General features: G+C 43.6%; 1 protein-coding gene across 3 annotated transcripts in view; it reads left to right on the plus strand.

Annotated features, from left to right (window-relative positions):
- Positions 1 to 416: 416 nt before the first annotated feature.
- The window catches only part of LOC139581310 (rho guanine nucleotide exchange factor 6-like), a 29,541-nt gene continuing 2,756 nt past the window's right edge, over positions 417 to 27,201 (plus strand). The window contains exons 1-21 of one of the 3 annotated variants that reach the window (XM_071410920.1): positions 418 to 704; positions 4,434 to 4,517; positions 8,751 to 8,835; positions 12,402 to 12,514; positions 12,792 to 12,996; positions 13,140 to 13,192; positions 13,339 to 13,433; positions 13,630 to 13,725; positions 16,766 to 16,888; positions 18,297 to 18,435; positions 18,687 to 18,746; positions 19,608 to 19,754; positions 21,053 to 21,139; positions 21,225 to 21,306; positions 22,118 to 22,233; positions 22,488 to 22,652; positions 23,622 to 23,642; positions 24,579 to 24,672; positions 25,520 to 25,621; positions 25,845 to 25,944; positions 27,087 to 27,141. In XM_071410920.1, the coding sequence (XP_071267021.1) occupies positions 540 to 704; positions 4,434 to 4,517; positions 8,751 to 8,835; positions 12,402 to 12,514; positions 12,792 to 12,996; positions 13,140 to 13,192; positions 13,339 to 13,433; positions 13,630 to 13,725; positions 16,766 to 16,888; positions 18,297 to 18,435; positions 18,687 to 18,746; positions 19,608 to 19,754; positions 21,053 to 21,139; positions 21,225 to 21,306; positions 22,118 to 22,233; positions 22,488 to 22,652; positions 23,622 to 23,642; positions 24,579 to 24,672; positions 25,520 to 25,621; positions 25,845 to 25,944; positions 27,087 to 27,141 (2,187 nt within the window). In that variant the 5' untranslated portion in view covers positions 418 to 539. Of the gene's footprint in view, positions 705 to 2,875; positions 3,837 to 4,433; positions 4,518 to 8,750; positions 8,836 to 12,401; positions 12,515 to 12,791; positions 12,997 to 13,139; positions 13,193 to 13,338; positions 13,434 to 13,629; positions 13,726 to 16,765; positions 16,889 to 18,296; positions 18,436 to 18,686; positions 18,747 to 19,607; positions 19,755 to 21,052; positions 21,140 to 21,224; positions 21,307 to 22,117; positions 22,234 to 22,487; positions 22,653 to 23,621; positions 23,643 to 24,578; positions 24,673 to 25,519; positions 25,622 to 25,844; positions 25,945 to 27,086; positions 27,142 to 27,201 lie in introns of those variants that run through there. The other 2 variants (XM_071410922.1, XM_071410921.1) reach the window with 2 other exon arrangements.

Consider the following 27,201-nt stretch of genomic DNA (forward strand, 5'->3'; position numbering starts at 1 on the left):
TGTAGTTTAGATTTGTTTGTCATTTGTAGACAGTCCTGAACAGCGATGGTTAGCCACTAAGTGGTTGATTTTATATGGTGCCCAAAAGCAAAATAACTTGATTCCTGGAGTTTTGGGAGTCCATGAAGATGTTTGACTAGAATGTAATGCAGATTTCATTCTTTTTGCTGAGGCACTATTGTGGTCGCCACTTTCTACAGCATTCTGTTGAATATGGGATGTGTCCCTTCAGATAACATGATTTCTCTGTTTCCTGGTGTTATTTCAGTGGAATTGGAGGCAGAAAACATTCAACCATAGCTCAGAATTCACCTACAGTGTCTCAGGTGTGGAAGGGCGAAAACTTATTGCATAGGATGGAAACCACCTTCATCAATATGTATTGCTACAGTGCTTGTTATTAACCTGTAGGGGAACCCAGTACTAACGGCGTTTTTACAAGCAGAAGTGTGACACGGATGTGGGTAACATTTTGATACGGAGTTGTATAATTTGGCGCCTTCGGTGGGGATGCATAATAAGGAGGGTTAATTGGAACCATGAACCCAGAGGAGCAGACAGTAACGTGGCTGATATCATTAGGGGTGCTTAATTCACCCAAGAAGAACATAGCTGACCCAGAAGAATTTCTGAAAACATCTCTGAAAGATGGGGTCGTCTTGTGCAAACTCATGGAGCGGCTCGTGCCCAGCACTCTTCCAAAGGTAAGCAGAACATTGTTACTGCACTGTTATCCGTGCAACATTCTAACGGTGATAACGGAGAAAAGTAATATTTACTAAGTCAACAACTTGAACCGTGAGAAGAAAAAAACACTGGCTATGCCAGTGGAGGGATTGTTTGAATCGCAAGGGAGGGGTTGTTTGAATAAATTACCAATCCCCGTTGGTGTAATGTAACTTCAATAGTCCAATTAAACCAGCGTGGAATACATTAATATGCAACGTTACGATGAGAAATGTATCAATAATGTAAAAGAGTGCTGAACTCCTATGGGTTTGCATGCATTGCTGACTTCCTGTCAAGTGAAAAGTGTTTCCGCATTCTGAAAATGACAAAACATGTTCCAAAACGCATATAATTATGTAACCAAAGATGCTTATATTCAGGTTAATGCACATTATACTATGCAAAACCTGTGCATTTTAGCAGGTATATATTTTTTTACACTTCGGGTACCAGACAGGAATAATATTTTGTACAGATCAGCTGAATCACAGATGTAGAACAAGGAACATAGCCTACTTGGTTAATGTAACAGGCTACATTAGGCGGAAGCCATTTTTCTAATTTAATTGTAGGCTATCCAATTCAAAACTGATGATTGTCACTGACTAGGGGGGAAAAAATTGCACTGCATTTTCGATTATGCTGAGCCGAGGGTGCACCGGTCTATGGCCCGTGACGTGAACAGGGAAAAACGGTGGAGGAGGAACGCCTATCTCAAATCGAACTGCAATCAAACCAAATCAAATCAATCTGCGCCGCTCGGTCATACTGTCAATAAGGCAGCGTGGTGAATGGTCCAGAAACATAACATAACAGCAATCACTTTTAGATGCGAAAAGAATCCTACTCATTACACCACGTGCTTAATTAGGTCACTTTTGTTTAGTGCCGACTTCGCCGTGGGATTTGACCGGTGCACATGGCTCAAGCCCGGGACGCAGCCCGGTTCCAAAACAAATGCAATCAATTTTCACATAGTGAAAGAACACACCTGCCCGGGCCAGATTGGTAATGTACTTTTATAATCTCCCGGCACAGACAGAAGAGGACTGGCCACCCCTCAGAGCCTGGTTCCTCTCTCAAATCAAATTTTATTGGTCACGTACACGTGTTTCGCAGATGTTATTGCGGGGTGTAGTGAAATGCTTGTGTTTCTAGACCCAACAGTGCTGTAATGTACCAATTTCACCACAATACACACAAATCTAATGGAATGGAATTAAGAATATATACATATTTGGACGAGCAATGTCAGTGTTGCATAGACTAAGACAATAGAATAGAATACAGTATATACATATGAGATGAGTAATGCAAAATATGTAAACATTATTAAAGTGACTCGTGTTCCATTATTGAAGTGGCCAGTGATTTCAAGTCTATGTATATAGTGCAGCAGCCTCTAATGTGCTAATGGTGGCTATTTAACAGTCAGATGGCCTTGAGATAGAAGCTGTTTTTCAGTGTTTTGGTCCCAGCTTTGATGCACCTGTACTGTCCTTGATGATTTTTTTGGCCTTCCTGTGACATCGGGTGCTGTATGTGTCCTGGAGGGCAGGTAGTTTGCCCCCGGCGATGCGTTGGGCAGACCGCAACACCCTCTAGAGAGCTCTGCGGTTGTGGGCGGTGCAGTTGTCGTACCAGGCGGTGATACAACCCGACAGGATGCTCTCAATTGTGCATCTGTAAAAGTTTTAGGTGCTAAGCCAAATTTCTTCAGCCTCCTGAGGTTGAAGAGGCACTGTTGCTGTGTGGGTGGACCATTTCAGTTTGTCAGTGGTGTGTACGCCAAGGAACTTGAAGCTTTCCACTTCTCCACTGTGGTCCTGTCGATATGGATAGGGGGGTGCTCCCTCTGCTGTTTTCTGAAGTCCACAATCAGCTCCTTTGTTTTGTTGACATTGGGTGAGAGGTTATTTTCCTGGCACCACACTCACAGGGCCCTCACCTCCTCCCTGTAGGCTGTCTCGTCATTGTTGGTAATCAGACCCGTTGTGTTGTCTGCAAACTTGATGATTGAGTTGGAGGCGTGCATGGCCACGCAGTCATGGGTGAACAGGGAGTACAGGAGTGGGCTGAGCACACACCCTTGTGTGGTCCCAGTGTTGAGGATCAGTGAAGTGGATGTGTTGTTTCCTACCTTCACCACCTGGGGGCGGCCTGTCAGGAAGTCCAGGACCCAGTTGCACAGGGCGGAGTTCAGACTCAGGGCTTCTATGTTTCTTCCTAGGTTCATGCCTTTCAAGGGAGTTTTTTCTAGCCACCGTGCTCCTACATCTGCATTGCTTGCTGATTGGGGTTTTAGGCTGGGTTTCTGTATAGCACTTTGTTGATGTAAAAAAAGGGCTTTATACATACATTTGATTTGATTGATGGTTTCCACTATTTACCACAGCCACAAAGTCAAAATTGTCTATATTGTTTAAAAAAAAACATAAATATGTTTTTTGGTATTTATTTAATGTCAGGGTTAGGCACAGGGTTATCTGTGTGGTTAAGGTTAGGTTTAAAATCACATTTTAAGAAAATCAATTGTAGAAATCGGCGGGGTTTATGACTGTGTCTGTGGCAACTAGGGACGGCTCAAATTGATCGAATCCCCTCGTTTGAAGAATAATCGAGGGCAATAGGCGAAGCGACAGGTATAGTGGGCGCAAAATCTGTCTTCTCCAGCAGGTGTTTTTTTCCTTCGCTCATCAAGTGAGGAGTTTTTTGTATGGAGGTCAATGAGTGTCGAAGTTGGTCAATAAAAAAAATGAATGGCTTATTTGCTACGTGCGGCTTATTTGATCGAATAGAAGTTTCGAAGAAAAGGTTGTTACGAGTGTATATCCCGGCAACTGAGAAAAAAACACTTTATATTGGATTGTGCCTGTTGTTCACGCGCGTATCTGCCCTCTCATTGGCTAGAATGGTCCCACTTGAACTTGCACCTTCCCACTGCCTTCCATTTTTTAAGAAACGTATTTTCATCGTTAGAGCGACCACCTCAGTATTTGCTCAATATAATGGCTAATCTGTGGATATTTTTGAAATGCAGCGAGAGGTCATCGTCACTTCCTCCTCAAAGGCTTGCTTCCTGGTGCAACCACCCCCTTGAGCGAGTGGTGGGTATATTTGCTGCATTCAAGACAACTGGGAACTCGGAGGGGGGAATAGTTCAATCGTGACGTCAGAGATATTTAGGTCGAAAAGTCAGAACTCTAGGAAGATGCCTGAATTTCCGTCTTAGAATTCCGACTTTTGTAAATGTTTAACTGTTATTTTTCTATTGTTTATTTCCCGTTTGTTTATTATCTATTTCACTTGCTTTGGCAATGTAAACATATGTTTCCCATGCCAATGAAGCCCCTGACATTGAAATTGAAGTTGACCGTTCTAAACAATTTTATCCCCATCAGAGCTCGTTTTTTTCGAGTTCTCAGTTGTATAACGCACGGAAGTTCGATTTAAAGATTTCCGAGTTCCCAGCTGTCTTGAAACCGACACGATATTCCTGAAAGAGAGACGTAGGAAGAGTCCACCGTTACTTTGTTAAACTGTAAAATATCAATATTCGAAAGGATACAGTGGATTGTGACTGTTTATTTTCCCCACCTTGAGTTGTCATTTGCGTCAACGCCTATAATAGTAAACCAAAAAAATAAACCGTTTATCTCCAAAATAGGCTATGTTTTTATATATTTATTTTATGTCTGTTTTAGTACTGTCAGGAACCGAGGAACGAAGCTGACTGCATCGCCAATATCAAGGAGTTTTTGAGAGGATGCACATCCTTGAAAGTAGAGGTAAGTCATTTCAAACAGCTTGGTTGGTGGTTGTTTCATCTCTTCTATATTGACATGTTTTGTGATAATGTGTTTGTTGTTGTTGGACATTTTGATTTGAGTTCCTTGCTGAATTCTTGTTTCTAGCTTTAGTCAACATTTTCATACAAACAATAATACATTGCCTTAAGGGTTTGCTTGTTTAAGGACTGGTCTCCACGATTTACATATCTGTCAGCTGAGCAATTCGAAGCGGTGATTATTGCCACAATTATGCAGTATTATTTTCTAGAGTCAACTCAGGTTTCAGTCAACAAAAGCTTAACTTTCCTACAATTGTTTAGCTGTTACTTCAGCATAGATTTGTTTTCCTCTGCATGCAGTATTTTTGTGACATGTCTCTTGATTGCCATGTGGAGTGGGTTGCCCTCTTAAGCAAGCATGCTGTCAGTCACTCCCACAGAACACACAGACAGATGGGTTTGTTGATGGGTCTCAACTAAGACTGCTCGTCTTAAATAATGCCGCGTCCAAGTGCTAGTCGGAACTAGTAAACTCGAAAATGTACGACTGGTTGAACGTGGCACATGTTAACTACAAACCGTTAGCAAGACGGACATTTCTGAGTTTCCTAGTTCTGACTAGCACTTAAACACGGCATACGGCTCCACTGTCTATTACTGCTTGAGCAGTGTGCATTGAGCAGTATGCATCATATTGCTTGGTTAAACAGCAATAGAAAATCTAGCAGCACTCCCTACCTTTTCTACAAGTGAAAATGATCCCCCTCTTCAGCCATGTGACATTGATATTTACAGTGCATTCGGAAAGTATTCAGACACCTTGACTTATCCACATTTTGTTACGTTATAGCCTCTAAAATAGATTTTATTTAAAAATCAATCTACACACAATACCCCATAATGACAAAGCAAATACAGGTTTTTAATTTTCTTAATCTAATTTATAACATTTTTTAAAAACAGAAATACCTTATTTACAGTTGAAGTCAGAAGGTTACATACACCTTAGCCAAATAAATTTAAACTCAGTTTCACAATTCCTGACTTTTAATCCTAGCAAAAATGCCCTGTCTTAGGTCAGTTAGGATCACCATTTTATTTTAAGAATGTGAAATGTCAGAATAATAGTTGAGAAAATTATTTATTTCATCACATTGCCAGTGGGTCAGAAGCTTACATATGCTCAATTAGTATTTGGTAGCATTGCCTTTAAATTGTTTAACTTGGGTCAAATGTTTCGGGTAGCCTTCCACAAGCTTCGCACAATGTTGGGTGAATTTTGGACTATTCTTCCTGACAGACCTGGTGTAACTGAGTCAGGTTTGTAGGCCTCCTTGCTCGCACATGCTTTTTCAGTTCTGCCCACAAATTCTCTATAGGATTGAGGTCAGGGCTTTGATGACCACTCCAATATCTTGACTTTGTTTTCCTTAAGCCATTTTGCCACAACTTTGGAAGTATGCTTTGAGTCATTGTCCATTTGGAAGACCCATTTGCGACCAAGCTTTAACTTCCTGACTGATGTCTTGAGATGTTGCTTCAATATATCCACATAATTTTCCTCCCTCATGATGCCATCTATTTTGTGAAGTGCACCAGTCCCTCCTGCAGCAAAGCACTCCCACAACATGACGCTGACTCCCCCGTGCTTCACGGTTGGGATGGTGTTCTTATTCGGCTTGCAAGCCTCCCCCTTTTTCCTCCAAACATAACGATGGTCATTATGACCAAACAATTCTATTTTTGTTTCATCAGACCAGAGGACATTTCTCCAAAAAGTACGATCTTTGTCCTCATGTGCAGTTGCAAACCATAGTCTGGCTTTTTATATGGCGGTTTTGGAGCAGTGGCTTCCTCCTTGCTGAGCGGCCTTTCAGGTTATGTCGATATAGGACTCGTTTTACTGTGGATATAGATACTTTTGTACCTGTTTCCTCCAGCATCTTTGCTGCTGTTCTGGGATTAATTTGCACTTTTCGCACTAAATACATTCATCTCTAGGAGACAGAACGTGTCTCTTTCCTGAGCGGTATGATGGCTGCGTGGTCCCATGGTGTTTATACTTGCGTATTATTGTTTGTACAGATGAATGTGGTACCTTCTGGCGTTTGGAAATTGCTCCCAAGGATGAACCAGATTTGTGGAGGTCTACCATTTTTTTTCTGAGGTCTTGGCTGATTTCTTTTGATTTCCCCATGATGTCAAGCAAAGAGGCACTGCGTTTGAAGGTAGGCCTTGAAATACATCCACAGGTACACCTCCAATTGACTCAAATGATGTCAATTAGCCTATCAGAAGCTTCTAAAGCCATGACATCATTTTCTGGAATTTTCCAAGCTGTTTAAAGGCACAGTCAACTTAGTGTATGTAAACTTCTGACCCACTGGAATTGTGATACAGTGAAATAATCTGTTTGTAAACAATTGTTGGAAAAATTACTTGTGTCATGCACAAAGTAGATGTCCTAACCGACTTGCCAAAACTATAGTTTGTAAACAAGAAATGTGTGGAGTGGTTGAAAAACGAATTATAATGACTCCAACCTAAGTGTATGTAAACTTCCGACTTCAACTGTATTTCCAGCACTATGAGTGATGATGCACAAAATAAGAGGGTGTTGGAAGTCCTTTCCCTCCCTATGCATTACAGTGACTGCCGCACTGGACCCTCAGTCATGCCTTTTCCTCCCCAACCCTTATAAACAGTCGTTTCTGGTCTTGAATCACATTAGTTGGTTAGGAAAAAAAGAAAGTAATTTAATCAGCCAGGCTCGCTACTGCAAGTCAAGTGGTTCGGGGGGAGAAACGCAGGCTGGTCTGTTGTGGTTTGGGAGGTCCCTTCTGCTTTCTTGCAGCGATCGCACTTCTCCATAATTAGAGGCTTTGGGGCAGTTCAGGAGCTCACGACCGTAAGGATTTGGAAAGCCCCTGTACAATGTGTCTTCTTGACTTTTTCCGGACCGTTGCAGTTCATACTCTGGCCAGTCACCCTCTCACTCCATTTTTCTTAACCACAGCCATGGGGCTGTCATGTGACTGGACAAAGACCACATTCACACAACTTTCACTTCTGTTCCGAGATGCAGAAAAGGGAAGCAGCTGCGACGGCTTGAGTGACGGCTAACTTGACGAGTTATGGTCGACTACAGTATAGTTGAATTTATAGATCCTGAGCCTACAGTATTATTATTTTTATAGACATATACAGTTGTAACGCCTGTGAGTCACATACTACCCTGGCCCTGCTCAATGCTTTTTGACAGCAACAAACAAGTTTGATTCCTGTGTCATATGTTAGCTTCAGATTGTTAAACTTTTGTCACTGTTTTAATGTTTGTATCCGTGCTTCGTTTCTCTAGATGCTTGTTCATTTTTGACAACAACAGATTGCTACATGTCAATATCACACGCTACCTCAGTCTGTCGTCTTGACATGGTTACCAGATAGGCCACACTTCAGCTTTGAAAAGACTATGCATGAGTCAGTCAGTCGCGTTGGCTCTGAAGGGCTAGATAGTGAACAGATGCCTCGTGGACTGCTACCCTCTATATTTAAGATGTTTCATTTCAAGTGTGAAACCATAGCCGCTAGAGGAAAGTGGATAACCGACTGTCTGTGAGGCCCGGGAGACAGACAGACAGAGCGAGCGAGTGCTCGGCGCGCATCGAAGGACAAATTAGTTTTTTATTTAACCTTTCTTTAACTAGGCAAGTCAGTTAAGAAGAAATTCTTATTTACAATGACTGCCTACCCCGGTCAAACCCTAACCCGGACGACGCTGTGCCAATTGTGCGCCGCCCTATGGGACTCCCAATCACAGCTGGTTGTGATACAGCCTGGAATCGAACCAGGGTCTGTAGTGACGCCTTTTGCACTGAGATGCAGTGCCTTAGACAGCTGCGCCACTCAGGAACCCCCCAAATGAGGAGAGAACCGTCTGTTTCGTTACCAAAACCACTAGGCCACGAAAAATATGGGTCACATTCAACACGTCTGTTTTTCTCTCCGTCTTCTTGTGTGTAAGTCACATCCCATTATGTGTTGATGCTGGGCTGCGGTCAGGATTCTCTCTGTCTGATAATCAGCCAAGCAGTATCTCCTACATCTTTGTTGCTAATGATTTTATACCTACTTCTTGTCCCCTGCTGATTTTAGTCAGTCATATAAGCAGCCAGGTATTTTGTTTTTGAATTGAAAGTGTCTTCTTTGTGTCGGTCTCCTCTCCTGCCAGGGATTTGAACCAGAGTGCCTGTACTCTGGCGAGAACTTTAACAAAGTGCTGACCACTCTGCTGGGAGTCAACTTCGCCACCCAAGGTAAGTCGAATGACTGTTGGGCCTTATTCAGGAGGATGCAGAGCTACAAAACAGTCAGATAGAAATGCACTGGGTTAAACAGACATTCCTACTCCACACATTATTTTCTATTTTTAAGGTGGTAAACATTGTACCCCACTGAATAAGACCATACATAATGAGCTTAAAGTTTAGGCCCAAATAAAATGTACTCACCTGCCTTCATTATCATGCAATATTGTAATCATTGATGTGTATGCTACGTTTGCATGACTGTCTGCCCTCACACGCTGTAAGCTCTAGTAGAAAACTGAATCATTTTACAGCTACGCATTAGTGTGTGAAGTGTGTAGTGCTGAGACTCACAATGACCACACTCAACGTTGTGGTTTAAAATACACTCTGTCTTGTGTGTGTAAAATGAATATGCATGTGTCATTTTTCGCTGGATTGGTCCCAGTAGGCCTGGTGAATCTTAAAAGGTGCCCTGTTCACAGACAGCTGGCATGGCTGTGTGTCTGTTTCTAAGGGCCTCCTGCAGAGTACCATATTTACTCTGATGACTACCATGGCTCTCATGTCCTACTGAACATGCCTTACTCTTTTCTGTAACACTGCATTAGAAGACACCTGGCTCAGCTTGAATAAGACGGTTGTAGGAAGGGAATTTACATGGCAGACAGCTCATTGTCAATATGATGAAATGGTATTTCATGTCAAAGCAACAGTGCAGCGCGGCTGTAAGACATTCACGTGATATACAGCAAGCTGACACAGTCACTCCAATCGATACACTGTTTGACTTTCTGCTAGCGCAAAGCTTTTGCTGCTAATTCTAAAAGCCATCACTTGACTGTATCCAATAGTGTCGTTATGTGTTTGAAGTTGTCTTAGCGCCAATCCTCATCAGAGAGCATCGATGCTAAAGGCCGGAGCATGACGATTGGACCAGAATCTCTCGCTCTCTCAGCTTGAAATGGAATAGTCTTCAAAATGTCTGTCTAGTGCTATTGATTTGGGCTGGGTTAGTCATACGCTCTTTAATGGGTTCGAGAAGAGGCATCTCTCCCTGTGTTTCTGCTTATCATGATCCTCTGACAGGCCTCAGTACTGTGTCTCTCTCTCTGTGTTTCTGCTGATCCTCTGACAGGCCTCAGTACTGTGTCTCTCTCCCTGTGTTTCTGCTTATCATGATCCTCTGACAGGCCTCAGTACTGTGTCTCTCTCCCTGTGTTTCTGCTGATCCTCTGACAGGCCTCAGTACTGTGTCTCTCTCCCTGTGTTTCTGCTGATCCTCTGACAGGCCTCAGTACTGTGTCTCTCTCCCTGTGTTTCTGCTGATCCTCTGACAGGCCTCAGTACTGTGTCTCTCTCCCTGTGTTTCTGCTGATCCTCTGACAGGCCTCAGTACTGTGTCTCTCTCCCTGTGTTTCTGCTGATCCTCTGACAGGCCTCAGTACTGTGTCTCTCTCCCTGTGTTTCTGCTTATCATGATCCTCTGACAGGCCTCTACTGTGTCTCTCTCCCTGTGTTTCTGCTGATCCTCTGACAGGCCTCAGTACTGTGTCTCTCTCCCTGTGTTTCTGTGTGGTTGTGTGCACATTCTGACAGTGCAGCTGCGAGAAGTATTGGTGGCCAGGCCACGAGGAGGGAGCTGCCGACTACAGTACAGGGCTTGTCTGGGCATCTCACTGCATGTGTAAAGGGATGTGGAATACTCACCCCCTCACAGCTAAGAGAAACGCAAGCATTCCTTCTATACTGGCCTGCCGTCTGCGCTCTCTTTTTCTGCAGTTGTAAAGGGATGGGGAATGAGGGTGATGTCCAGGTTGGCACTGACTCTTGGCGGTGCCCTAGAAATAGTTGGCTGAACCAGTATGGATATATGTATGGAGTGCCCTCCAATTGTTAAAGGAGAACTCTGAACCACCAAAGCACACCAGTCATTTTATATCTGGACAGGGCTTTCCTATAGCCTACATGACCAGATCTACCTTGGAAAATGTCTTTTTTTTTATATCTCTATTCTCGGGTCTAAAAGGTTGAATAAAAACATGATCCTGGTGCTTTTTCCTCCAGTCATTTCCAGACTGTCGCAATACCTCTGCCAATCTCTCTTTATCAATTCTTATTATAATGGTCTGTGTGACTAATAGGATATATAGCTAATCCTGCCTTCCAGATGGTTGGTTCTCTATCAAAACATGTATAAATAGCTTGGTGATGATCTGCTCCTATATTGAAAAGAGATCAAATGAAGGTTCTACTCCAGGACACTTTCCCTCGTTGGATAGTGGATGTAGACTCGGTACCAGCCGACAAGGATGCAAATGTTTCATTTTAAAGTCATGTGTTGGTTCATTTAGAAAGTATTCGCTGTCACCTCCCGACATCGATCCAAGTATTGATCTAATAGTATGTTGGAATGGATGGCTGTGGGTCCACATACACTGAACAAAAATATAAATGCAACATGCAACAATTTCAGATTTTACTTTGTTACAGTTCATATAAGGACATCAGTCAATTTGAAATAAATTTATTAGGGCCTAATCTATGGACTTCACATGACTGGGCATAGGCCCACCCACTGGGGAGCCAGGCCCAGCCAATCAGAATGAGTTTTTCCCCACTAAAGGGCTTCATTATAGACAGATACTCCTCAGTGTTTGAGAGAAATAAGCTTTTGGTGCGTATGGAACATTTATGGGATTTTTTTATTTATTACAACTCATGGAACATGGGAGTAACACTTTACATGTTGCGTTTTTATATTTTTGTTTAGTGTAGTTGTTGACTTAGGTTTTGCAGCTGGCATTGGAAGAGGTTGTGGCAGAGACATGCCCAGCTCTGTTGGTACTGCTGGGGCTAGAAGCTAGTGCATCACTGTGACTGCAAGGGAGTCCTCTCACAAGACGACTCCTGTCAGAGAACACTAACAAGAGTTTATTAGTCAGCTCTTTGAAGATTATTTTGTCTACCTGCCAGTGTTATTGTCCAACTCAAACTACCATCCACGCCATCTGTTTACTTGAGCACATTTGAGGTATAATGAGCCATTACATCATTGATGTTGGTCAATGATAATATGCATCAAGGTTTCTCAGCTTGTCTGTGTTAGATGGCTGGTCTGGGATTAGTGTGTGCTAGTTGAGGTGATTCTGTCAGCTAGGCACTGCAGACATCTGTGTGCCCACTGTCCCTTGGGGACTCCGCAGAGCGAACGGCTTGCATTGAAACACATTGTCATCAACAAGCTGCTAGCACTGCACAGACCAATGCTTCAACATTGGTCTGAAATCCATTTAACCTGACGACTGAAGTGTGTGTGCGAAAGACAAGTATTTCTGTCATCTCATCTGTCATGAGTAGTGTAATTGTAAAATGAAACAGTGATTTTGTACTTGATTAAAATAATTGTAAGTTGTCGTATTCATGATATTCAAGGACAGACTCACAAACATTTATCTAACCTCCGAGTCCTTTGCAGTCACATTGCTACATGGTGGATCATAATTAACTATTTAAGGTGTGTGTGTGTGTGTGTGTGTGTGTGTGTGTGTGTGTGTGTATTTTCTCCTCCACAGACTGTGGCACTGAGAGGTCATGTCCCCAGTCCGGCACACCTGCTCCTAGCCAGTCCACCACCTCACACACCTCTTCCAGGTCCAAGTCCCTGCGCAGACAATCCAAACCAGCGGTAAGGACGCACGCACGCACTCAGTCACATTAGTCGTTTGTGTGTCATTCCGTGTTTGTAAAAGGATGACCCTGACAGTGAAACGGACGTAATTGGAACCTTTTTTGTAGCATGTGCTGTTAACCAGCAATTACAAATATATTCACACTCCTGTACGCCTGTCCTGAACGGCTTGTACACTCGGCTCACAAATTACATAAATGCATAATAAATCAAACTTTCCTGATTGGTTAGATTGTATACGAGTCAGTAACTGACAACTATTCTACGCAACCAGGAGATGTCAGAGAACGGCGGAGGCGGGCTGGTGCTGGTGAAGGCGCGCTTCCAGTTCAAGCAGAACAACGAGGATGAGCTGTCTTTCAACAAGGGAGACCTGATCAGTGTGTCGCGCCAGGAGGAGGGCGGCTGGTGGGAGGGCTCGCTCAATGGCAAGACGGGCTGGTTCCCCAGCAACTATGTCCGCGAGGTCAAGCCCTGTGGTGAGTAGGGCTGGGAAAGAGTCTGTGGTACCATGCTGGACAAACACCAGACTAGATTATGATGCTTAGCAGAACACCACCACTCATTCTGTGTGCTGTTTGCTGCTCTGTAACTTCGCCCCCGACTACCTTACTTCTTGCAGATAAACCTGTGTCTCCTAAAGCATCTCAACTGACCAAGAACTACTACAGTGTGGTGAGTGGGCCCTCTCCCATTGGATGTCCCTTTTCTACAGCTCCATATGCACTGGGCCACTACAGCTTCGCTTAGCGGAACAGTTTAGGCTGTGTCAGCGTTTCTGTCTCGAATAGGATGTGGGTTATTTAAATGATCTTTCTCAGGTGGTGCAGGACATCCTGGAGCATGAGAGGGAGTTTGTCAAGGAGCTGCAGACAATGTTGAGCTGTTACCTACGACCTCTAAAGGCCAGCGACAAGTAAGCTCAGCGAACAAGGATGGGGGTCAATTCATTCAGATGCAAACTGTTTAGATACATTTTGAAATACCAGTTACTAAAGAGTCTTGTGGCATTGTGAATATCTCCGAATGACCCATGCAACATGCCATTGTTTTTAATGGGCATATCTGTTCTACTCATTGTAATTCTATGTTCTCTGCTGTGTGGTGTCCAGGCTGAGCATTACAGACAGTGGCAGTCTGAGTGGTAACCTGGAGGAGATCCTCACCTTCCAGCAGGGTCTGGTTCTTGCTCTGGACGAGTGCACCAAGTAAGTGTACAGTGCATTCGGAAAGTATTCAGACATTTTGTTACGTTGCAGCCTTATTCTAAAATGGATTAAATTGTTTTTTGCCCCTCATCAATCTACACCCAATACCACATAATGACAAAGCAAAAACTGTTTTTATACATTTTTGCCAATGTATAAAAAACATTTTTTTAAAGGAAATATCACATTTACAATTGTATTCAGACCCTTTACTCAGTACTTTGTTGAAGCATGATGATATAAGCTTGTCACACCTGTATTTGGGGAGTTTCTTCCATTGTTCTCTGCAGATCCTCTCAAGCTCTGTCAGGTTGGATGGGGCGCGTCGCTTCTCAGCTATTTTCAGGTCTCTCCAGAGATGTTCGATCAGGTTCAAGTCCGGGCTCTGGCTGGGCCACTCAAGGACATTCAGAGACTTGTCCCGAAGCGACTCCAGCGTTGTCTTGACTGTGTGCTTAGGGTCGTTGTTCTGTTGGAAGGTGAACCTTCGCCCCAGTCTGAGGTCCTGAGCGCTCTGGAGCAGGTTTTCATCAAGGGTCTCTCTGTATTTTGCTCTGTTCATCTTTCCCTCGATCCTGACTAGTCTCCCGGTCTCTGCCACTGAAAAACGTTCAAACAGCATAATGCTGCCACCACCATGCTTCACCGTAGGGATGGTGCCAGGTTTCCTCCAGACTTGACGCTTGGCATTCAGGCCAAAGTGTTCCATCTTATTTTCATGAGACCAGAGAATCTTGTTTCCCATAGCCAGCGAGACTTTAGGTGCCTTTTGGCAAACTCCAAGCGGGCTGTCGTGTGCCTTTTACTGAGGAGTGTCTTCCGTCTGGTCACTCTACAATAAAGGACTTATTAGTGGAGTGCTGCAGATATGGTTGTCCTTCTGGGAAGTTTCTTCCATCTCCACAGAGAAACTCTGGTGATCTGTCAGAGTTATTGGTCACCTCCCTGAACAAGGCCCATCTCACCCGATTGCTCAGTTTGGCCGGGCGGCCAGCTCTGGGAAGAGTCTTGGGGGTTCAAAACTTCTTCCATTTAAGAATGATGGAGGCCACTGTGTTCTTGGGGACCTTCAATGCTGCAGACATTTTTTTGGTACCCTTCCCCAGATCTGCGCCTCGACACAATCCTGTCTCGGGGATCTACGGACAATTCCTTCAACTTCATGGCTTGGTTTTTGCTCTGACATGCACTGTCAACTGTGGGATCTTACATTGACAGGTGTGTGCCTTTCCAAATCATGTCTAATCAATTGAATTTACCACAGGTGGACTCCAATCAAGTTGTAGAAACATCTCAAGGATGATCAATGGAAACAGGATGCACCATTAAATGTATATAGTATGTATACGCTGGAAATACAGGCCTAAGCGTTGTTGTTCACTAGTTTTCTCCATTTGGGGGAGGAGTGGTAGGGTTGGAGGATAATAAAGGAAATATGTGTGTGTGTACCGTTCAAAGGTTTGAGGATACTTAGAAACTCTCTTTCTATTCTGGTTAGAGCCAGTTTGCGCTGTTCTGTGAAGGGAGTAGTACACAGCGTTGTACGAAATCTGCAGTTTCTTGGCAATTTCTCGCATGGAATAGCCTTCTTTTCTCAGAACAAGAATAGACTGACGAGTTTCAGGAGAAAGGTCTTTGTTTCTGGCCACTTTGAGCCTGTAATCGAACCCAAAAATGCTGATGCTCCAGATACTCAGCTAGTCTAAAGAAGGCCAGTTTTATTGCTTCTTTAATTAGAACAACAGTTTTCAGCTGTGCTAACATAATTGCAGAAAGGTTTTCTAATGCTCAATTAGCCTTTTAAAATTATATACTTGGTTTAGTTAACACAACGTGCCATTGGAACACAGGAGTGATGGTTGCTGATAATGGGCCTCTGTACGCCTATGTAGATATTCCATTAAAATCCGTTTCCAGCTACAATAGTCATTTACAACATTAACAATGTCTACACTGTATTTCTGATCAATTTGATGTTATTGTAATGGACAAAAAATTGGCTTTTCTTTCAAAAACAAGGACATTTCTAAGTGAACCCAAACCTTTGAATGTTAGTGTGTTCCTGTTTTTCAAGTTTAATACATTTGCAAAACATTTGAAAAACCTGTTTTCGCTTTGTCACTACGGGGTATTGTGTGTAGATTGCTGAGGATTTTTATCCATTTTAGAATGAGGCTGTAAGGTAACAAAAGGTGGAAAATGTCAAGGGGCCTGAATAATTTCAGAAGGAACTGTGAGAGAGCGTAATGAGGAAACAGTGGGGGCACTGCTCATTGAGGCAACTGAATTGGTCCAATCACATTACCCTAACACAATGTCTAATCTTTGTCACTACACTTTCTGCCTACTCAGCGGTTTCTATCAGATATTCTGGGGATAATTGTATTTGTTGTGATGTACTTGTAACTGACAAAATAATGGAAACACTTGAGTAAATGAGGAATACAAAGTATATTGAATGCAAGTGCTTCCACACAGGTGTGTTTCCTGAGTTAATTATGCAATTAGCATCCCATCATGCTTAGGGTAATGTCTAAAAATGCTGTGCAGACCATTATTTAGGCTACCATGGCTATGTCCCAATAGGATGACAATGCCCCCATCCACAGGGCACGAGTGGTCACTGAATGGTTTGATGAGCATGAAAACGATGTAAACCATATGCTCTAGGCCGTCACCAGATCTCAACCCAATTGAACAGTTATGGGAGATTCTGGAGTGGCGCATGAGACAGCGTTTGATCATCAACAAAGAATGGTATCACATCCTTCCAATAGAGTTCCAGACACTTTGCCAATAATCTATGCCATGGCGTAGTGAACCTGTTCTGGCGGCTCGTGGTGGCCCAACGCCTTATTTAGACACTTGTTGGTGTTTCCTTTATTTTGGCAGTTACCTGCAGCTCTAGATGGTATGGCCTCAGGTTTCTATGCTCCCTCTAGTGGTCAATATGTAGAATGGAATCGGAAACTAAACATACAGGAACAACCCAACTGTTGTCCTAGTAACTAACACACCCACTTCTCTCTGTGTGTTGCAGGGTTCCAGAGAGCCAGCAGCGATTGGCTGCCTGCTACCTCAACCTGATTAGTCAGATCAGGAGGCTGTACCGGTCATACTGCTCCAGTCACCCTTCGGCTGTCTGCGTACTCACTGACCACAGGTCAGTCCTTACTGGCATCTCAGTTCTGCATGACATGCATCTGCATTTGATTGACATTTCACTGCAAATCAAGTCCATCAGTTTAGTATTGCAAGTAAAATGTAATGTCTTTGTGGATAACCATAGGCTATAGAAGAGTAGTTGCAGTTTCTCTTTGAGCCACTAGGAGTCATACTTTCTCTGGAAATGTAGAGGCGCAACAGAGCGGTGTCTCAAATAAAATTGTATTAGTCACATACGCCGAATACAACAGGTGTAGACCTTACAGTGAAATGCTTACTTACGAGCCCCTAACCAACAGTGCAGTTTCAAAAAATATGGATAAGAATAAGAGATAAAAGTAACAAGTAATTAAAGAGCAGCAGTAAAAAAATCAAATGACAATATATACAGGGGGTGCCGGTACAGAGTCAATGGGCGGGGGCACCGGTTAGTTGAGGTAGTATGTACATGTAGGTAGAGTTAATTAAAGTGACTATGCATAGATGACAACAGAGAGTGGCAGTGGTGTGGGGAGGGGGGTGCAATGTGAATAGTCTGGGTAGCCATTTGACTCGATGTTCAGGAGTCTTATGGCTTGGGGGTAGAAGCTGTTTAGAAGCCTCTTGGACCTAGACTTGGCGCTCCAGTACCACTTGCCATGCAGTAGCAGAGAGAACAGTATGACTAGGGTGTCTGGAGTCTTTGACAATTTTTATGGCCTTCCTCTGACACCGCCTGATATAGAGGTCCTGGATGGCAGGAAGCTTGGCCCCAGTGATGTACTGGGCCGTTCGCACTACCCTCTGTAGTGCCTTGCGGTCGGAGGCTGAGCAGTTCTCATAACGAACAGTGATGCAACCAGTCAGGATTTCTCGTCCGTTGTGAGTGACCTTTTTTAATTTGTAGCCTCCTGATTCATATCCCCTCACTACAATCAGCCGGGCCCTGAGGCTCTGTGAACAGTTAATCACAGCGCTGTCCATCACACGCAATGTAGTTGTAACGAGCAAACAGAGCAATGAATCAAGCGGTTGTGTAATTATTATGTTAGTAACGCAATTAATCATGTACACTATTGTGGAACTGGTGTCCCCCCCCTCGGTCTCTTGCTGCGTAATTGTTCATGTGAAAACATGCACTGCAGAGACAAGAGAACACTGTCATGACACATACAAACACACACACACAGGAAGCTGCACACAGGATATCTATAGTTGTGGTTATGTTCCAGGCAGGTGAGGCACTTTTGATTTCACACTGAACTAATTAGCATCTTTCATACTGTGGGATCCTTTTCAGCTTTTTTCTTTCACTACCAAACACATTCAACAAATCTAGATTTTTTTCCATGGTAGAATATTTTCTCTGTCTCTTTACATGGTCACCCAGCAGTAAAACTGTGTGTGTGTGTCTCTGTCTGTTGTAGTGAGGAGCTGGGTACGTTCATGGAGAGCCAGGGGGCTAGTACGCCAGGCATCCTGACCCTGACCACCAGCCTGAGTAAACCCTTCATGAGGCTGGACAAGTATCCCATCCTGCTGCAGGAGCTGGAGAGACATATAGAGGTACATTAGGCCTCATCTGGAGCCAACATAACTCTCTATAGGCCCATCTATGGATCCGTATGCAACTGAGATTTAACTCACCTCCGCTGTTCCAGATAGCACTCCCCTACAATGCCCAAATACCATTGATATACCATGTATTGATATCCCTCCCAAACGTGTTAATGTAGATTTGATTTCTATATTTTTAATTGGGTATTGTGTAAGATATAAATTATTTAAATGTTTATAATTTGTTGACTATCTTGCAGGAGGCCCACCCGGACTACAGTGACATCTTGAAGGTTACGGTGGCTTTTAAAAGCTTGGTGGTAGGTACAGAACCCCTGTGGTTCCTCATGCAATGTTTAGGTAGACATGGTCCATAGAGATTAGCCGTGTACACTGAGTACTGTATCAACTCACAAGTCTACAGTAGCATCATCTAGTCTATATTACCTAACACACTACCAAGAATCATCACTGTCTGTCTTGATGAAAGCACACCTAGCAATTTGAAACTACTGAAGGCTGTCCTTCTCAGAAGATTGGAGATGTTGCTTGTATATAGTTCTTATGTTTCCAAACTGAGATGGAGCATCACATAAAAGACTGTCTTCCATGAGAGAAATTCTCAAGATGATACGCCCACCTCGGTTGTTTTAATTGAAAAGAAAAAACGATCTTGCTTCCTGTGTAATATGTCCTCAGTGAAAAACGTTTTCCAATCGTGGGTTGTGGACTGAAATAGCAGCATGAAACACCGTTTTCTGTTGGAGCAGTAGTTTGAGAGGCAGTTTCCACAGTGTGGCTGAGAGTTTGCGGGGAAGCGTTGACTCACACACACTGTAGTAGTCTCTTGAGGTGTGCATTTGAGCATATTTTGGGTCCACCAGCCCTATTTAACGTGAACCTGGTTGGTGTTGATTTGTCATTTTGTCTTTGAGAGATGGGGAATCCCCCTTCTGGTCCCGGTAAACTGTTCTCTGTAATTCACCTTTGCACGATGCACAGTTCTTTTATACCTGTTGCAGCATTGCCATATCATGGACATTTTTGCATTTATAGTGTGGAAATGCTTACTAAACCAGGCTTAAAACAGCTTTTATCTTATGGTTAATCTATCCACCACACATTAACAGTGTTTCAATTTCTCATATGAACTATACAGTAATGGACACCTCTCCTTTCAGACCCAGTGTCAGGACCTGCGGAAGCGTAAGAACCTGGAGCTACAGATCCTGTCAGAGCCAGTGAGAGGCTGGGAGGGAGACGGCATGAAGTCTCTGGGTCACGTGGCCTACATGTCCCTGGTCCACATGCAGAACGGGACCAATGAGGTGAGAGCAACAGATACAGGTGTATCCCAATATTAAGTGTTAGGATCTGGGGAAGGTAAGCCTATCCTAGATCTGTGTGTAAGGGCAACTACCCAGAGAGAGTGCTACAGACCACCTCCGAGACGGTCAAAGTTCAAAATAACAATGTTTTGAGCAGTATGAACGGTGGTTAGGCGAATAACGAGAAAAGTGAGGTAGACCAGTTACATTCTCTGCTTGACGACCAGGAAATACAATTGTTGCCCGTTTGTTCACTCACAGGCGTAGAATTGATACAAGGACCTATTTCCCCAGAATTATATTATTTCAGCTCCTGTGAATAGCATTTCCAAATGACTGAACGTGCCATTGCCACATTATTTGGCACAGATAAGATTGTTTCCGTCGAACACATTCTGGAGATGAAATTGTATTAGTCACATGCGCTGAATACAACCGGTTAGTTGAGGTAGTATGTACATGTAGGTAGAGTTAATTAAAGTGACTATGCATAGATGATAACAGAGAGTGGCAGGGGGGTGCAATGCAAATAGTCTGGGTAGCCATTTGACGAGAGGTTCAGGAGGGTTATGGCTTGGGGGTAGAAGCTGTTTAGAAGCCTTTTGGACCTAGACTTGGCGCTACTGCCAGGCAGTAGCTGAGAGAACAGTCTACGACTAGGGTGGCTGGAGTCTTTGACAATTTTTATGGCCTTTCTCTGACACCGCCTGGTATAGAGGTCCTGGATGGCAGGAAGATTGGCCCCAGTGATGTACGGAGCCGTTCGCACTACCCTCTGTAGTCCTATATGCTGATTGCCACCCCTCTCTCATACGTTATGCCTATGTTAATCAAATATCTAATTTCATTATGAATCAGAAACCCCAGACTGGCTATATATAGAGTGGAAAGCCAGTCCCCCTCCCCCGCAGTGTGGTTTCTGTGTAGGGGTCGACTATGAAGATCTGAAAGCTGAGAGGAACAATTATCTGGCTGTGTTTTGGCCTGATTGAAGCACCACCTGACGCCAATCTAACATCTTTCAAACCTATTCCCTGTTGTCTTGACCTTTTTAACTTAGCTGAAATATTGTGATTTGGGATTCACATTCGATGTCAAATCAAAAGTATTCGCCACGTACACAGTTTACAGCACGGATAAAAGGTGCACCGAAATGCTTATGGCCTAGCTCCCTCAACAATGGAGTACATGTGACAGGGATTTTCATATCCCATTGCCCGAGTTCCCAGACACTCACCTGTGTCCGTGGGTGTCGTTGTGTGATTGATTCTGTGACGCTGCGTGTGTGTTCCCCATAGGAGAAGGAGGAGCGCTACCTCATGCTGTTTCCCGGTGTGCTGGTCCTGCTGTCTGCTAGTCCGCGCATGAGCGGCTTCATATACCAGGTAACCTAATGCGTCCAAAGTATTGCACTCAATCTGGGGAAGTGTGTCAACCCCCCCCCCCCCCCCTCTCTCTGTCCCCCCCCAGGGAAGGCTGCCGCTGACAGGCTCCACAGTCTCCAGGCAGACGGAGGACACGGAGAACGGCCACTACACCTTTGAGATCACAGGTACCGTAGGTTAGCGAGGGACCCTTGAGTCATTTAGCAGACGCTCTTATCCAGAGTGACTTACAGTAGTGGGTGCATACATTTTCATACGCTTTGGTGTTGTCTGCAGTTCCATCAAATAGATACGTTCTAGTGATTTTTGTGATCAGTGCCAAGGATTGGGTTTCCTGTGAAAGGCCTATATCTTAACACACTGGTCCTGTTGAATAGATCAGAGGTCACTGGTCCATTACACTCTACACGTCAGTGGGTTGAAGGTCAGTAATGCAGTTGCGCCTCATTTTTAGTGAATCAATGGAGGATTTCTTCCTTGACATCCCTCTGACAGAGCAGCTTCCTATTATATTATGTCATTCTCATTCCAATGCCTTCAGTACAAACTGTGTAAAAACCTTGATTCATCTCGGGTTTAATGATGCAGTTACTCATGACGTTCACTGAGGGAAAGGGAAACGACGCTACATTAATGAATTACGTGAAATTATGCGTCATAGCGTTTATGCAATGCTATCATTAACATGCCAGGGCTGCAGGGAGAACCACTCCTCCTAGTTGTCTTATATACTTGCCGCAGGACACAGGCTAACAGTTTTTATTTTATTTTTTAACCATGACACCATAATCCAGTTTTTCATCCAGTCGCAACTCGCCAGCTGTCATGGTGGACGTTTATGATTCATGCCAGGTGCCCTACATGTGGGCTTTACGAAACGTCTTGCTAACAGTTTTACCCAGCCCTATCTCTAGGTAACCTAGCCTGAATCTTTCCTGCAAAGTGCAACCCACTGAAGTGTGTGTGTGTGTGTTGCAGGAAGCACGATGGATCGCGTCACAGTGTTCTGCAGTAACCCCCAGGAGCTGCAGGAGTGGCTGGACCATCTCCATGCCTACAGCGAAGGAGCCAGCCCCGTGGGCACCATTATCAAGGTAAAGACGTGGCACACTGTTCATGATTTCTTTTTGAAAAGATGTAGAAAGTGCCGTTGCGTAGAGAATGTTCACTAAACAAAATGGCTGTGCTGTATTTCCCTCTAGACTTAGTATCATAGTATGAAAACATCTACACCACTTCACATGTATCCAGAACTCGCATTGCACTGAACCATTTGAACATCCACTGTACTTCACACATGGCTGGCACTTGCATTGAACCTCACACATCCCATCTCTCTGACTGAAAGCCGGTCAGTATGCTGGGCACCCCCACTCACCTGCCCAGCTTCAGCAACCCCTGCCAGGCCAACCGGGGACCCCTGGAGCCCCCCAAGACCACCAAGCCCTGGTCCCTGAGCTGCCTGCGCCCCGCCCCACCTCTCAAGCCCTCCGCTGCACTGGGCTACAAGGAGGTAGGCCAACCCAGACCTACAGAATATCCATCTATCTCTTTGTTCTTCAGTCTTGGTACCTGAGAGGTGCAGGGTTTTGTTCCAGCCCAGCACTAACCCTCTAGAGTCTGGAGCTATTCAGGTTCTTGATGAATAGCTGATTACTTGAATCAGGATATAGTGCTGGGTTAGGACAAAAGCCTGCACCCACTAAGTATATTCGGCGCCTGGGGTAAAGAGCACTGCTTTGTCTTTTACAGTAACATGAGTTTAACGGGTCCATGGAAAAACCCTGTCAGATATAGCTGTTTGAGTGGGCAGAGCTCTTACCAGATGAGTAGGCAAACGGGGGTCAACGAATCTATATAAAAACAGTGTATAGACAAGGTGGGGGGGTTGTGTTGGTGATAAGTAACTACATTCATTCCGGTACAGACTTGTCTTTTGAATGGCGTTTGTCTGGCTGTCAAGTTGACCTGGTGGTGGGCTGCACCAGCTGCTACTCCACAGGGTCGGGAAGTGGTCAGTGTGCGGTGAGGTCGAGCTTGGTCACTGACCATTTATTTTGCCAGAATAGTCCTCTTAAAAAATGGTTATCGTTTTGCGGATTCCTGAGATCCATGAAAACGTTGACAGAAAGACGTTACGTACAATGACGTAGGTTGAAAATAGGTCATTTGTGGTGAGATTTCACGATATTCTAAAGCTAGAGTGCAGCATTACCCACTATGCTCTATGCCCCCAGGGTTAAAGCAGCTATTAGCTGGGGTCTCCTCTACCTCTCTGGAGAATGCATCTCCCCTTTCCCTCTCTTTTTTTCTGTGGAATCATCACTCTGTTTTCTTCATACTGCAGGATGGGGGGGGGGGGTACTGACATTTTCACCGTTCACCCTGTTCTAATTTCTCCCACTTTCTTTTTTCTTCTCATGCATCTCTCTCTATCTCTCTATCTATCTCTCTCTCTCTATCTCCATACTGGCTGCTGTAGAGGATGTCTTCTATCTTGAAGGTGAGGCTAGATCTATCGCTCTCCTTCTGTGTGGATGTGTGCGTGCATGTGCTGAAGTGGCATGTCATTGCTCTGTTTGCCTCTTCCTCTGTTGTAAGCTGTTGGTTTCCTGTGTTCTCTGCTGCCTTGTCTGTCTTTTATCCCCGTACTCACCAAGAGCCTCTGGCAGACGTTCTGTTTTCTAGGTAACACAAAGTTATTTCTAGGTAACGGATACAAGTAGAATTTGATGCAGAAGCACTCATCCCACACATCTTTATTGAGATGGACACATTGTGCATAAATTAATGTGTGTGTGTGCTTTATTTTCAACGAAGCTGCTTCTTGTTGCACCTTGGCTAGCATATGATCAAATAAGAAAGAATAAATGGCAATTTACAGGTTTGAAAATGGGAGTGGTTACATAAGAGGGTTTTAAAATTGTTCATTATTTTAATCATGATCTCGTTAATGGTAAAGGTGATTCATTATAGCAGATGTGATGACATAGGCCACACAGTTAGCAACAAGTGTGTGACATGGTTGTGCTAAAAACAAAATGTGTTAATTAATGACTCGGATGGGACAATTTTTGTTTCTAAAAGTAAACTGTTTAAAATAATACCAGGGTTGTGTTCATTAGGCACCAAATGGAAGAAACCTGACTGAAACGGGGAGTGGCTACTTAAATTCTCCAATAAGAAATTATAATTTTATTTTCCTGTTGCGTGCCCTAATGAACATGCACCAGGTTTCTTTGGTTACTGCTGTCCCATGCTTGTGGAACTTCTAAGACTTTGTCACCGTGTATGTTTTCGTCTATGGAGGCAATGTGTGTGTGTTACTGTAGGCTTGCATTTACCGTGATGTTTTTCCCCCTAGCTTGAAGGTGTGTGTCACTGTGTTGGCTATGACTCTGTGTACCGTACCCTCCTAACAGTTCTGTCACTCCTACAGGACTCCAGTAAGAGCTCTGGGCCCATTAAGAATTTCTTCCCAAAACGCAGAGCAGAAAGAAAACATTCCGATGATGAGTTCCTCTTACGGAAAAGTAGGTTTGATCATTCCACTCTAGGAAATGAAACCATAAATGTGTTGCCACCAAGGAAAGCACAGATTCACACTCTGCGTGGCAAAATACAGTCGCTGCCTAAACAATTAACTCATTTCTCTCACTGTGAATCAACACTCCAGTGTAATTCACTGCACGTAACTCAAATTGCATGTCTCACGTGGTTTATGGTACCTCACACATTCAGTGTCATCGCTAGGTGAGACATCCAGCTCCTAGTAACTGTCCAGTAAAATCTCACTTTTTGAAGTTCATAGTCCGTTAACTCATACCCAAATAATGTTGTTGACTCATCCTATACTCATATTTGTGGCCAAAGTGTAAATAAAATAAAAACACTTCGGGGGGAAAAAATACTACTCAAACAGACTGTTTAAAAATGCTTGCTGTTTCCTCATTTAACGTGATGTCAAGTTGGCTGAGCTGGCCAATCAGCTTTTGCCATTTAATATTTTTAATGACGGTAGACACCATTCTGTTGTAGCCCTTAACCATTCTAACACAGAAAAGCTGCTTTTAAACACACTTCATTACCATTTATTGGAAGGAAAACTATTTCACTCATATTGTAATTAATTATAGGTCATATTTAATAGAAATCTGGAAAAACTAGACAGTTAATTTAAAGTAACTGGAACAATGAGAGGGGAACTGACCATCTGTAGCAGACACACAGACAGTTACCATAGAGATGAAGCAGCTAAATCAGTTGTTCCTGTCTGTCTGTCAGGTCTGTGTGTCAGTTGAATGTTGTAATTTAAAGTCAGTCTTTGTGGTTCAGAAGGCTCCTGACTCCCAGTTTCCCCTGTGTGCCTTTGATTGACAGGTACAGCTGCTCTGGAGGAGGATGCCCAGATTCTGAAGGTGATCGAGGCCTACTGCACAGGGGCCAGCCAGCATCATGCCAGCCAGCATCAGGCCAGCACAGGTGAGCTGAAGAGAGTGTCTGTCTGTGGGCACGCGCACTTGTATGCATCTGTGTGTGAGTGATTATTTTCAACCTGTCATAGATGTGTGTGTTATACAGACAAATAATTTATTTCAACAGGTACAAGGTGTGTGTGTGTGTGTGTGTGTCACACCTTTAATGGCCCATAGATAGGCATGGCAATGACTCAGACTTACATGTGTGTTATTGTGTCTTTCTGCAGCGGTGAGGAAAGTGTGTGTCCCTCAGGTCCTGCTGCCAGAGGAAGAGAAGATCATGGTGGAGGAGATGAAGAACAACGGTCAGACAAGCATAGAGGAAAAGTAAGATGGCCACCACTCAGGAGAATAGACCTTTATTAAACCATTACAACACTGTGTGTTAGGGCGGGGCGGTATACCATCAGAATGGAGAAAGACTCATTTGAAATCACTTATTTGTTGCCCCCTAAGATCATGAACTACTCAAAGTTTATTTTAGAACTTTTTTATTATTAAAAACATAAAATACCGTCAAAAATGTGAAAAATATGATATATTGGCCAGAATTCAAAAGGCACTCGCACATCTAGCTGTCTTTGTTGCAGGTGCATGGTAACAGTTGAGTAAAATTAGAAACCTGCACACCGCTCTTGATAGTGTCGCCGCTCTTGATAGTGTCGCCGCTCTTGATAGTGTCGCCGCTCTTGATAGTGTCGCCGCTCTTGATAGTGTCACCGCTCTTGATAGTGTCACTGCTCTTTAATAAGCTTTATGTATCGGACACACTGCCTTAGCACTATTATGTAGACATGGCTCCACCCACATCCGTTCCACGCATCGAATGGGGTTGGAGTCAAGAGAACAAATAAGTGCTACCAATATAACAATGTGCATTTCATAAATATTTGAAATAGTGTGTACGTTAAACGTATTAAACACAATGAGGACATCGACCTACCAAGCAAGTTTTCATAAATCATCGGCTACAGCGCAAGAAAAACGTCAGAGTAATCCTAAATGTTCACATTTACAACATAACATACATAGGCATTTCATCATTAAGACCTCTAGGAAATAATGTCTGGAGGGTGAAAATCCAAAAACATTCTCTTTTACTCAGAGTATTATGTATATCACCTGGCCATATCGCCCAGCCCTCCTGTGTATGACATGGATCTGCAGTTAGTTTTGTTTAGGTGGTCGTTTCAACACATCTAATACGATGCTTTTTCAAATCTGTGGTATTTATTAATCCAGTTAAAATTAAGAAATGTATTTCTTTACATAATAACGTTAAGGTATTAGCAAGTGGTGGTTTTACCTTGAACATTGAGAAGCAAGAAATTGCCTCGTCAATATTTGTGAAATTATGTTCGGCTGCCTGGAACACTCAAATTCCAAAGCCTTTGTCAAAGAACATAATGTGACATTAAGATATGCTGTTGTCCCACTTTCTGATAACCTTTTTGTTTCTGCACTGGCAGGAGTCTGGTTGATGCAGTATATGCTTTAAAGGATGAGGTCCATGAATTAAAGAAGGTAAAACATGAATTGTTCACTCTGAGAAATGTAAAGGTTGACAAGCCATTTTTGTTAAGT

This window comes from Salvelinus alpinus, chromosome 7, assembly GCF_045679555.1.
Source record: "Salvelinus alpinus chromosome 7, SLU_Salpinus.1, whole genome shotgun sequence".
Lineage (NCBI taxonomy): Eukaryota > Metazoa > Chordata > Actinopteri > Salmoniformes > Salmonidae > Salvelinus > Salvelinus alpinus.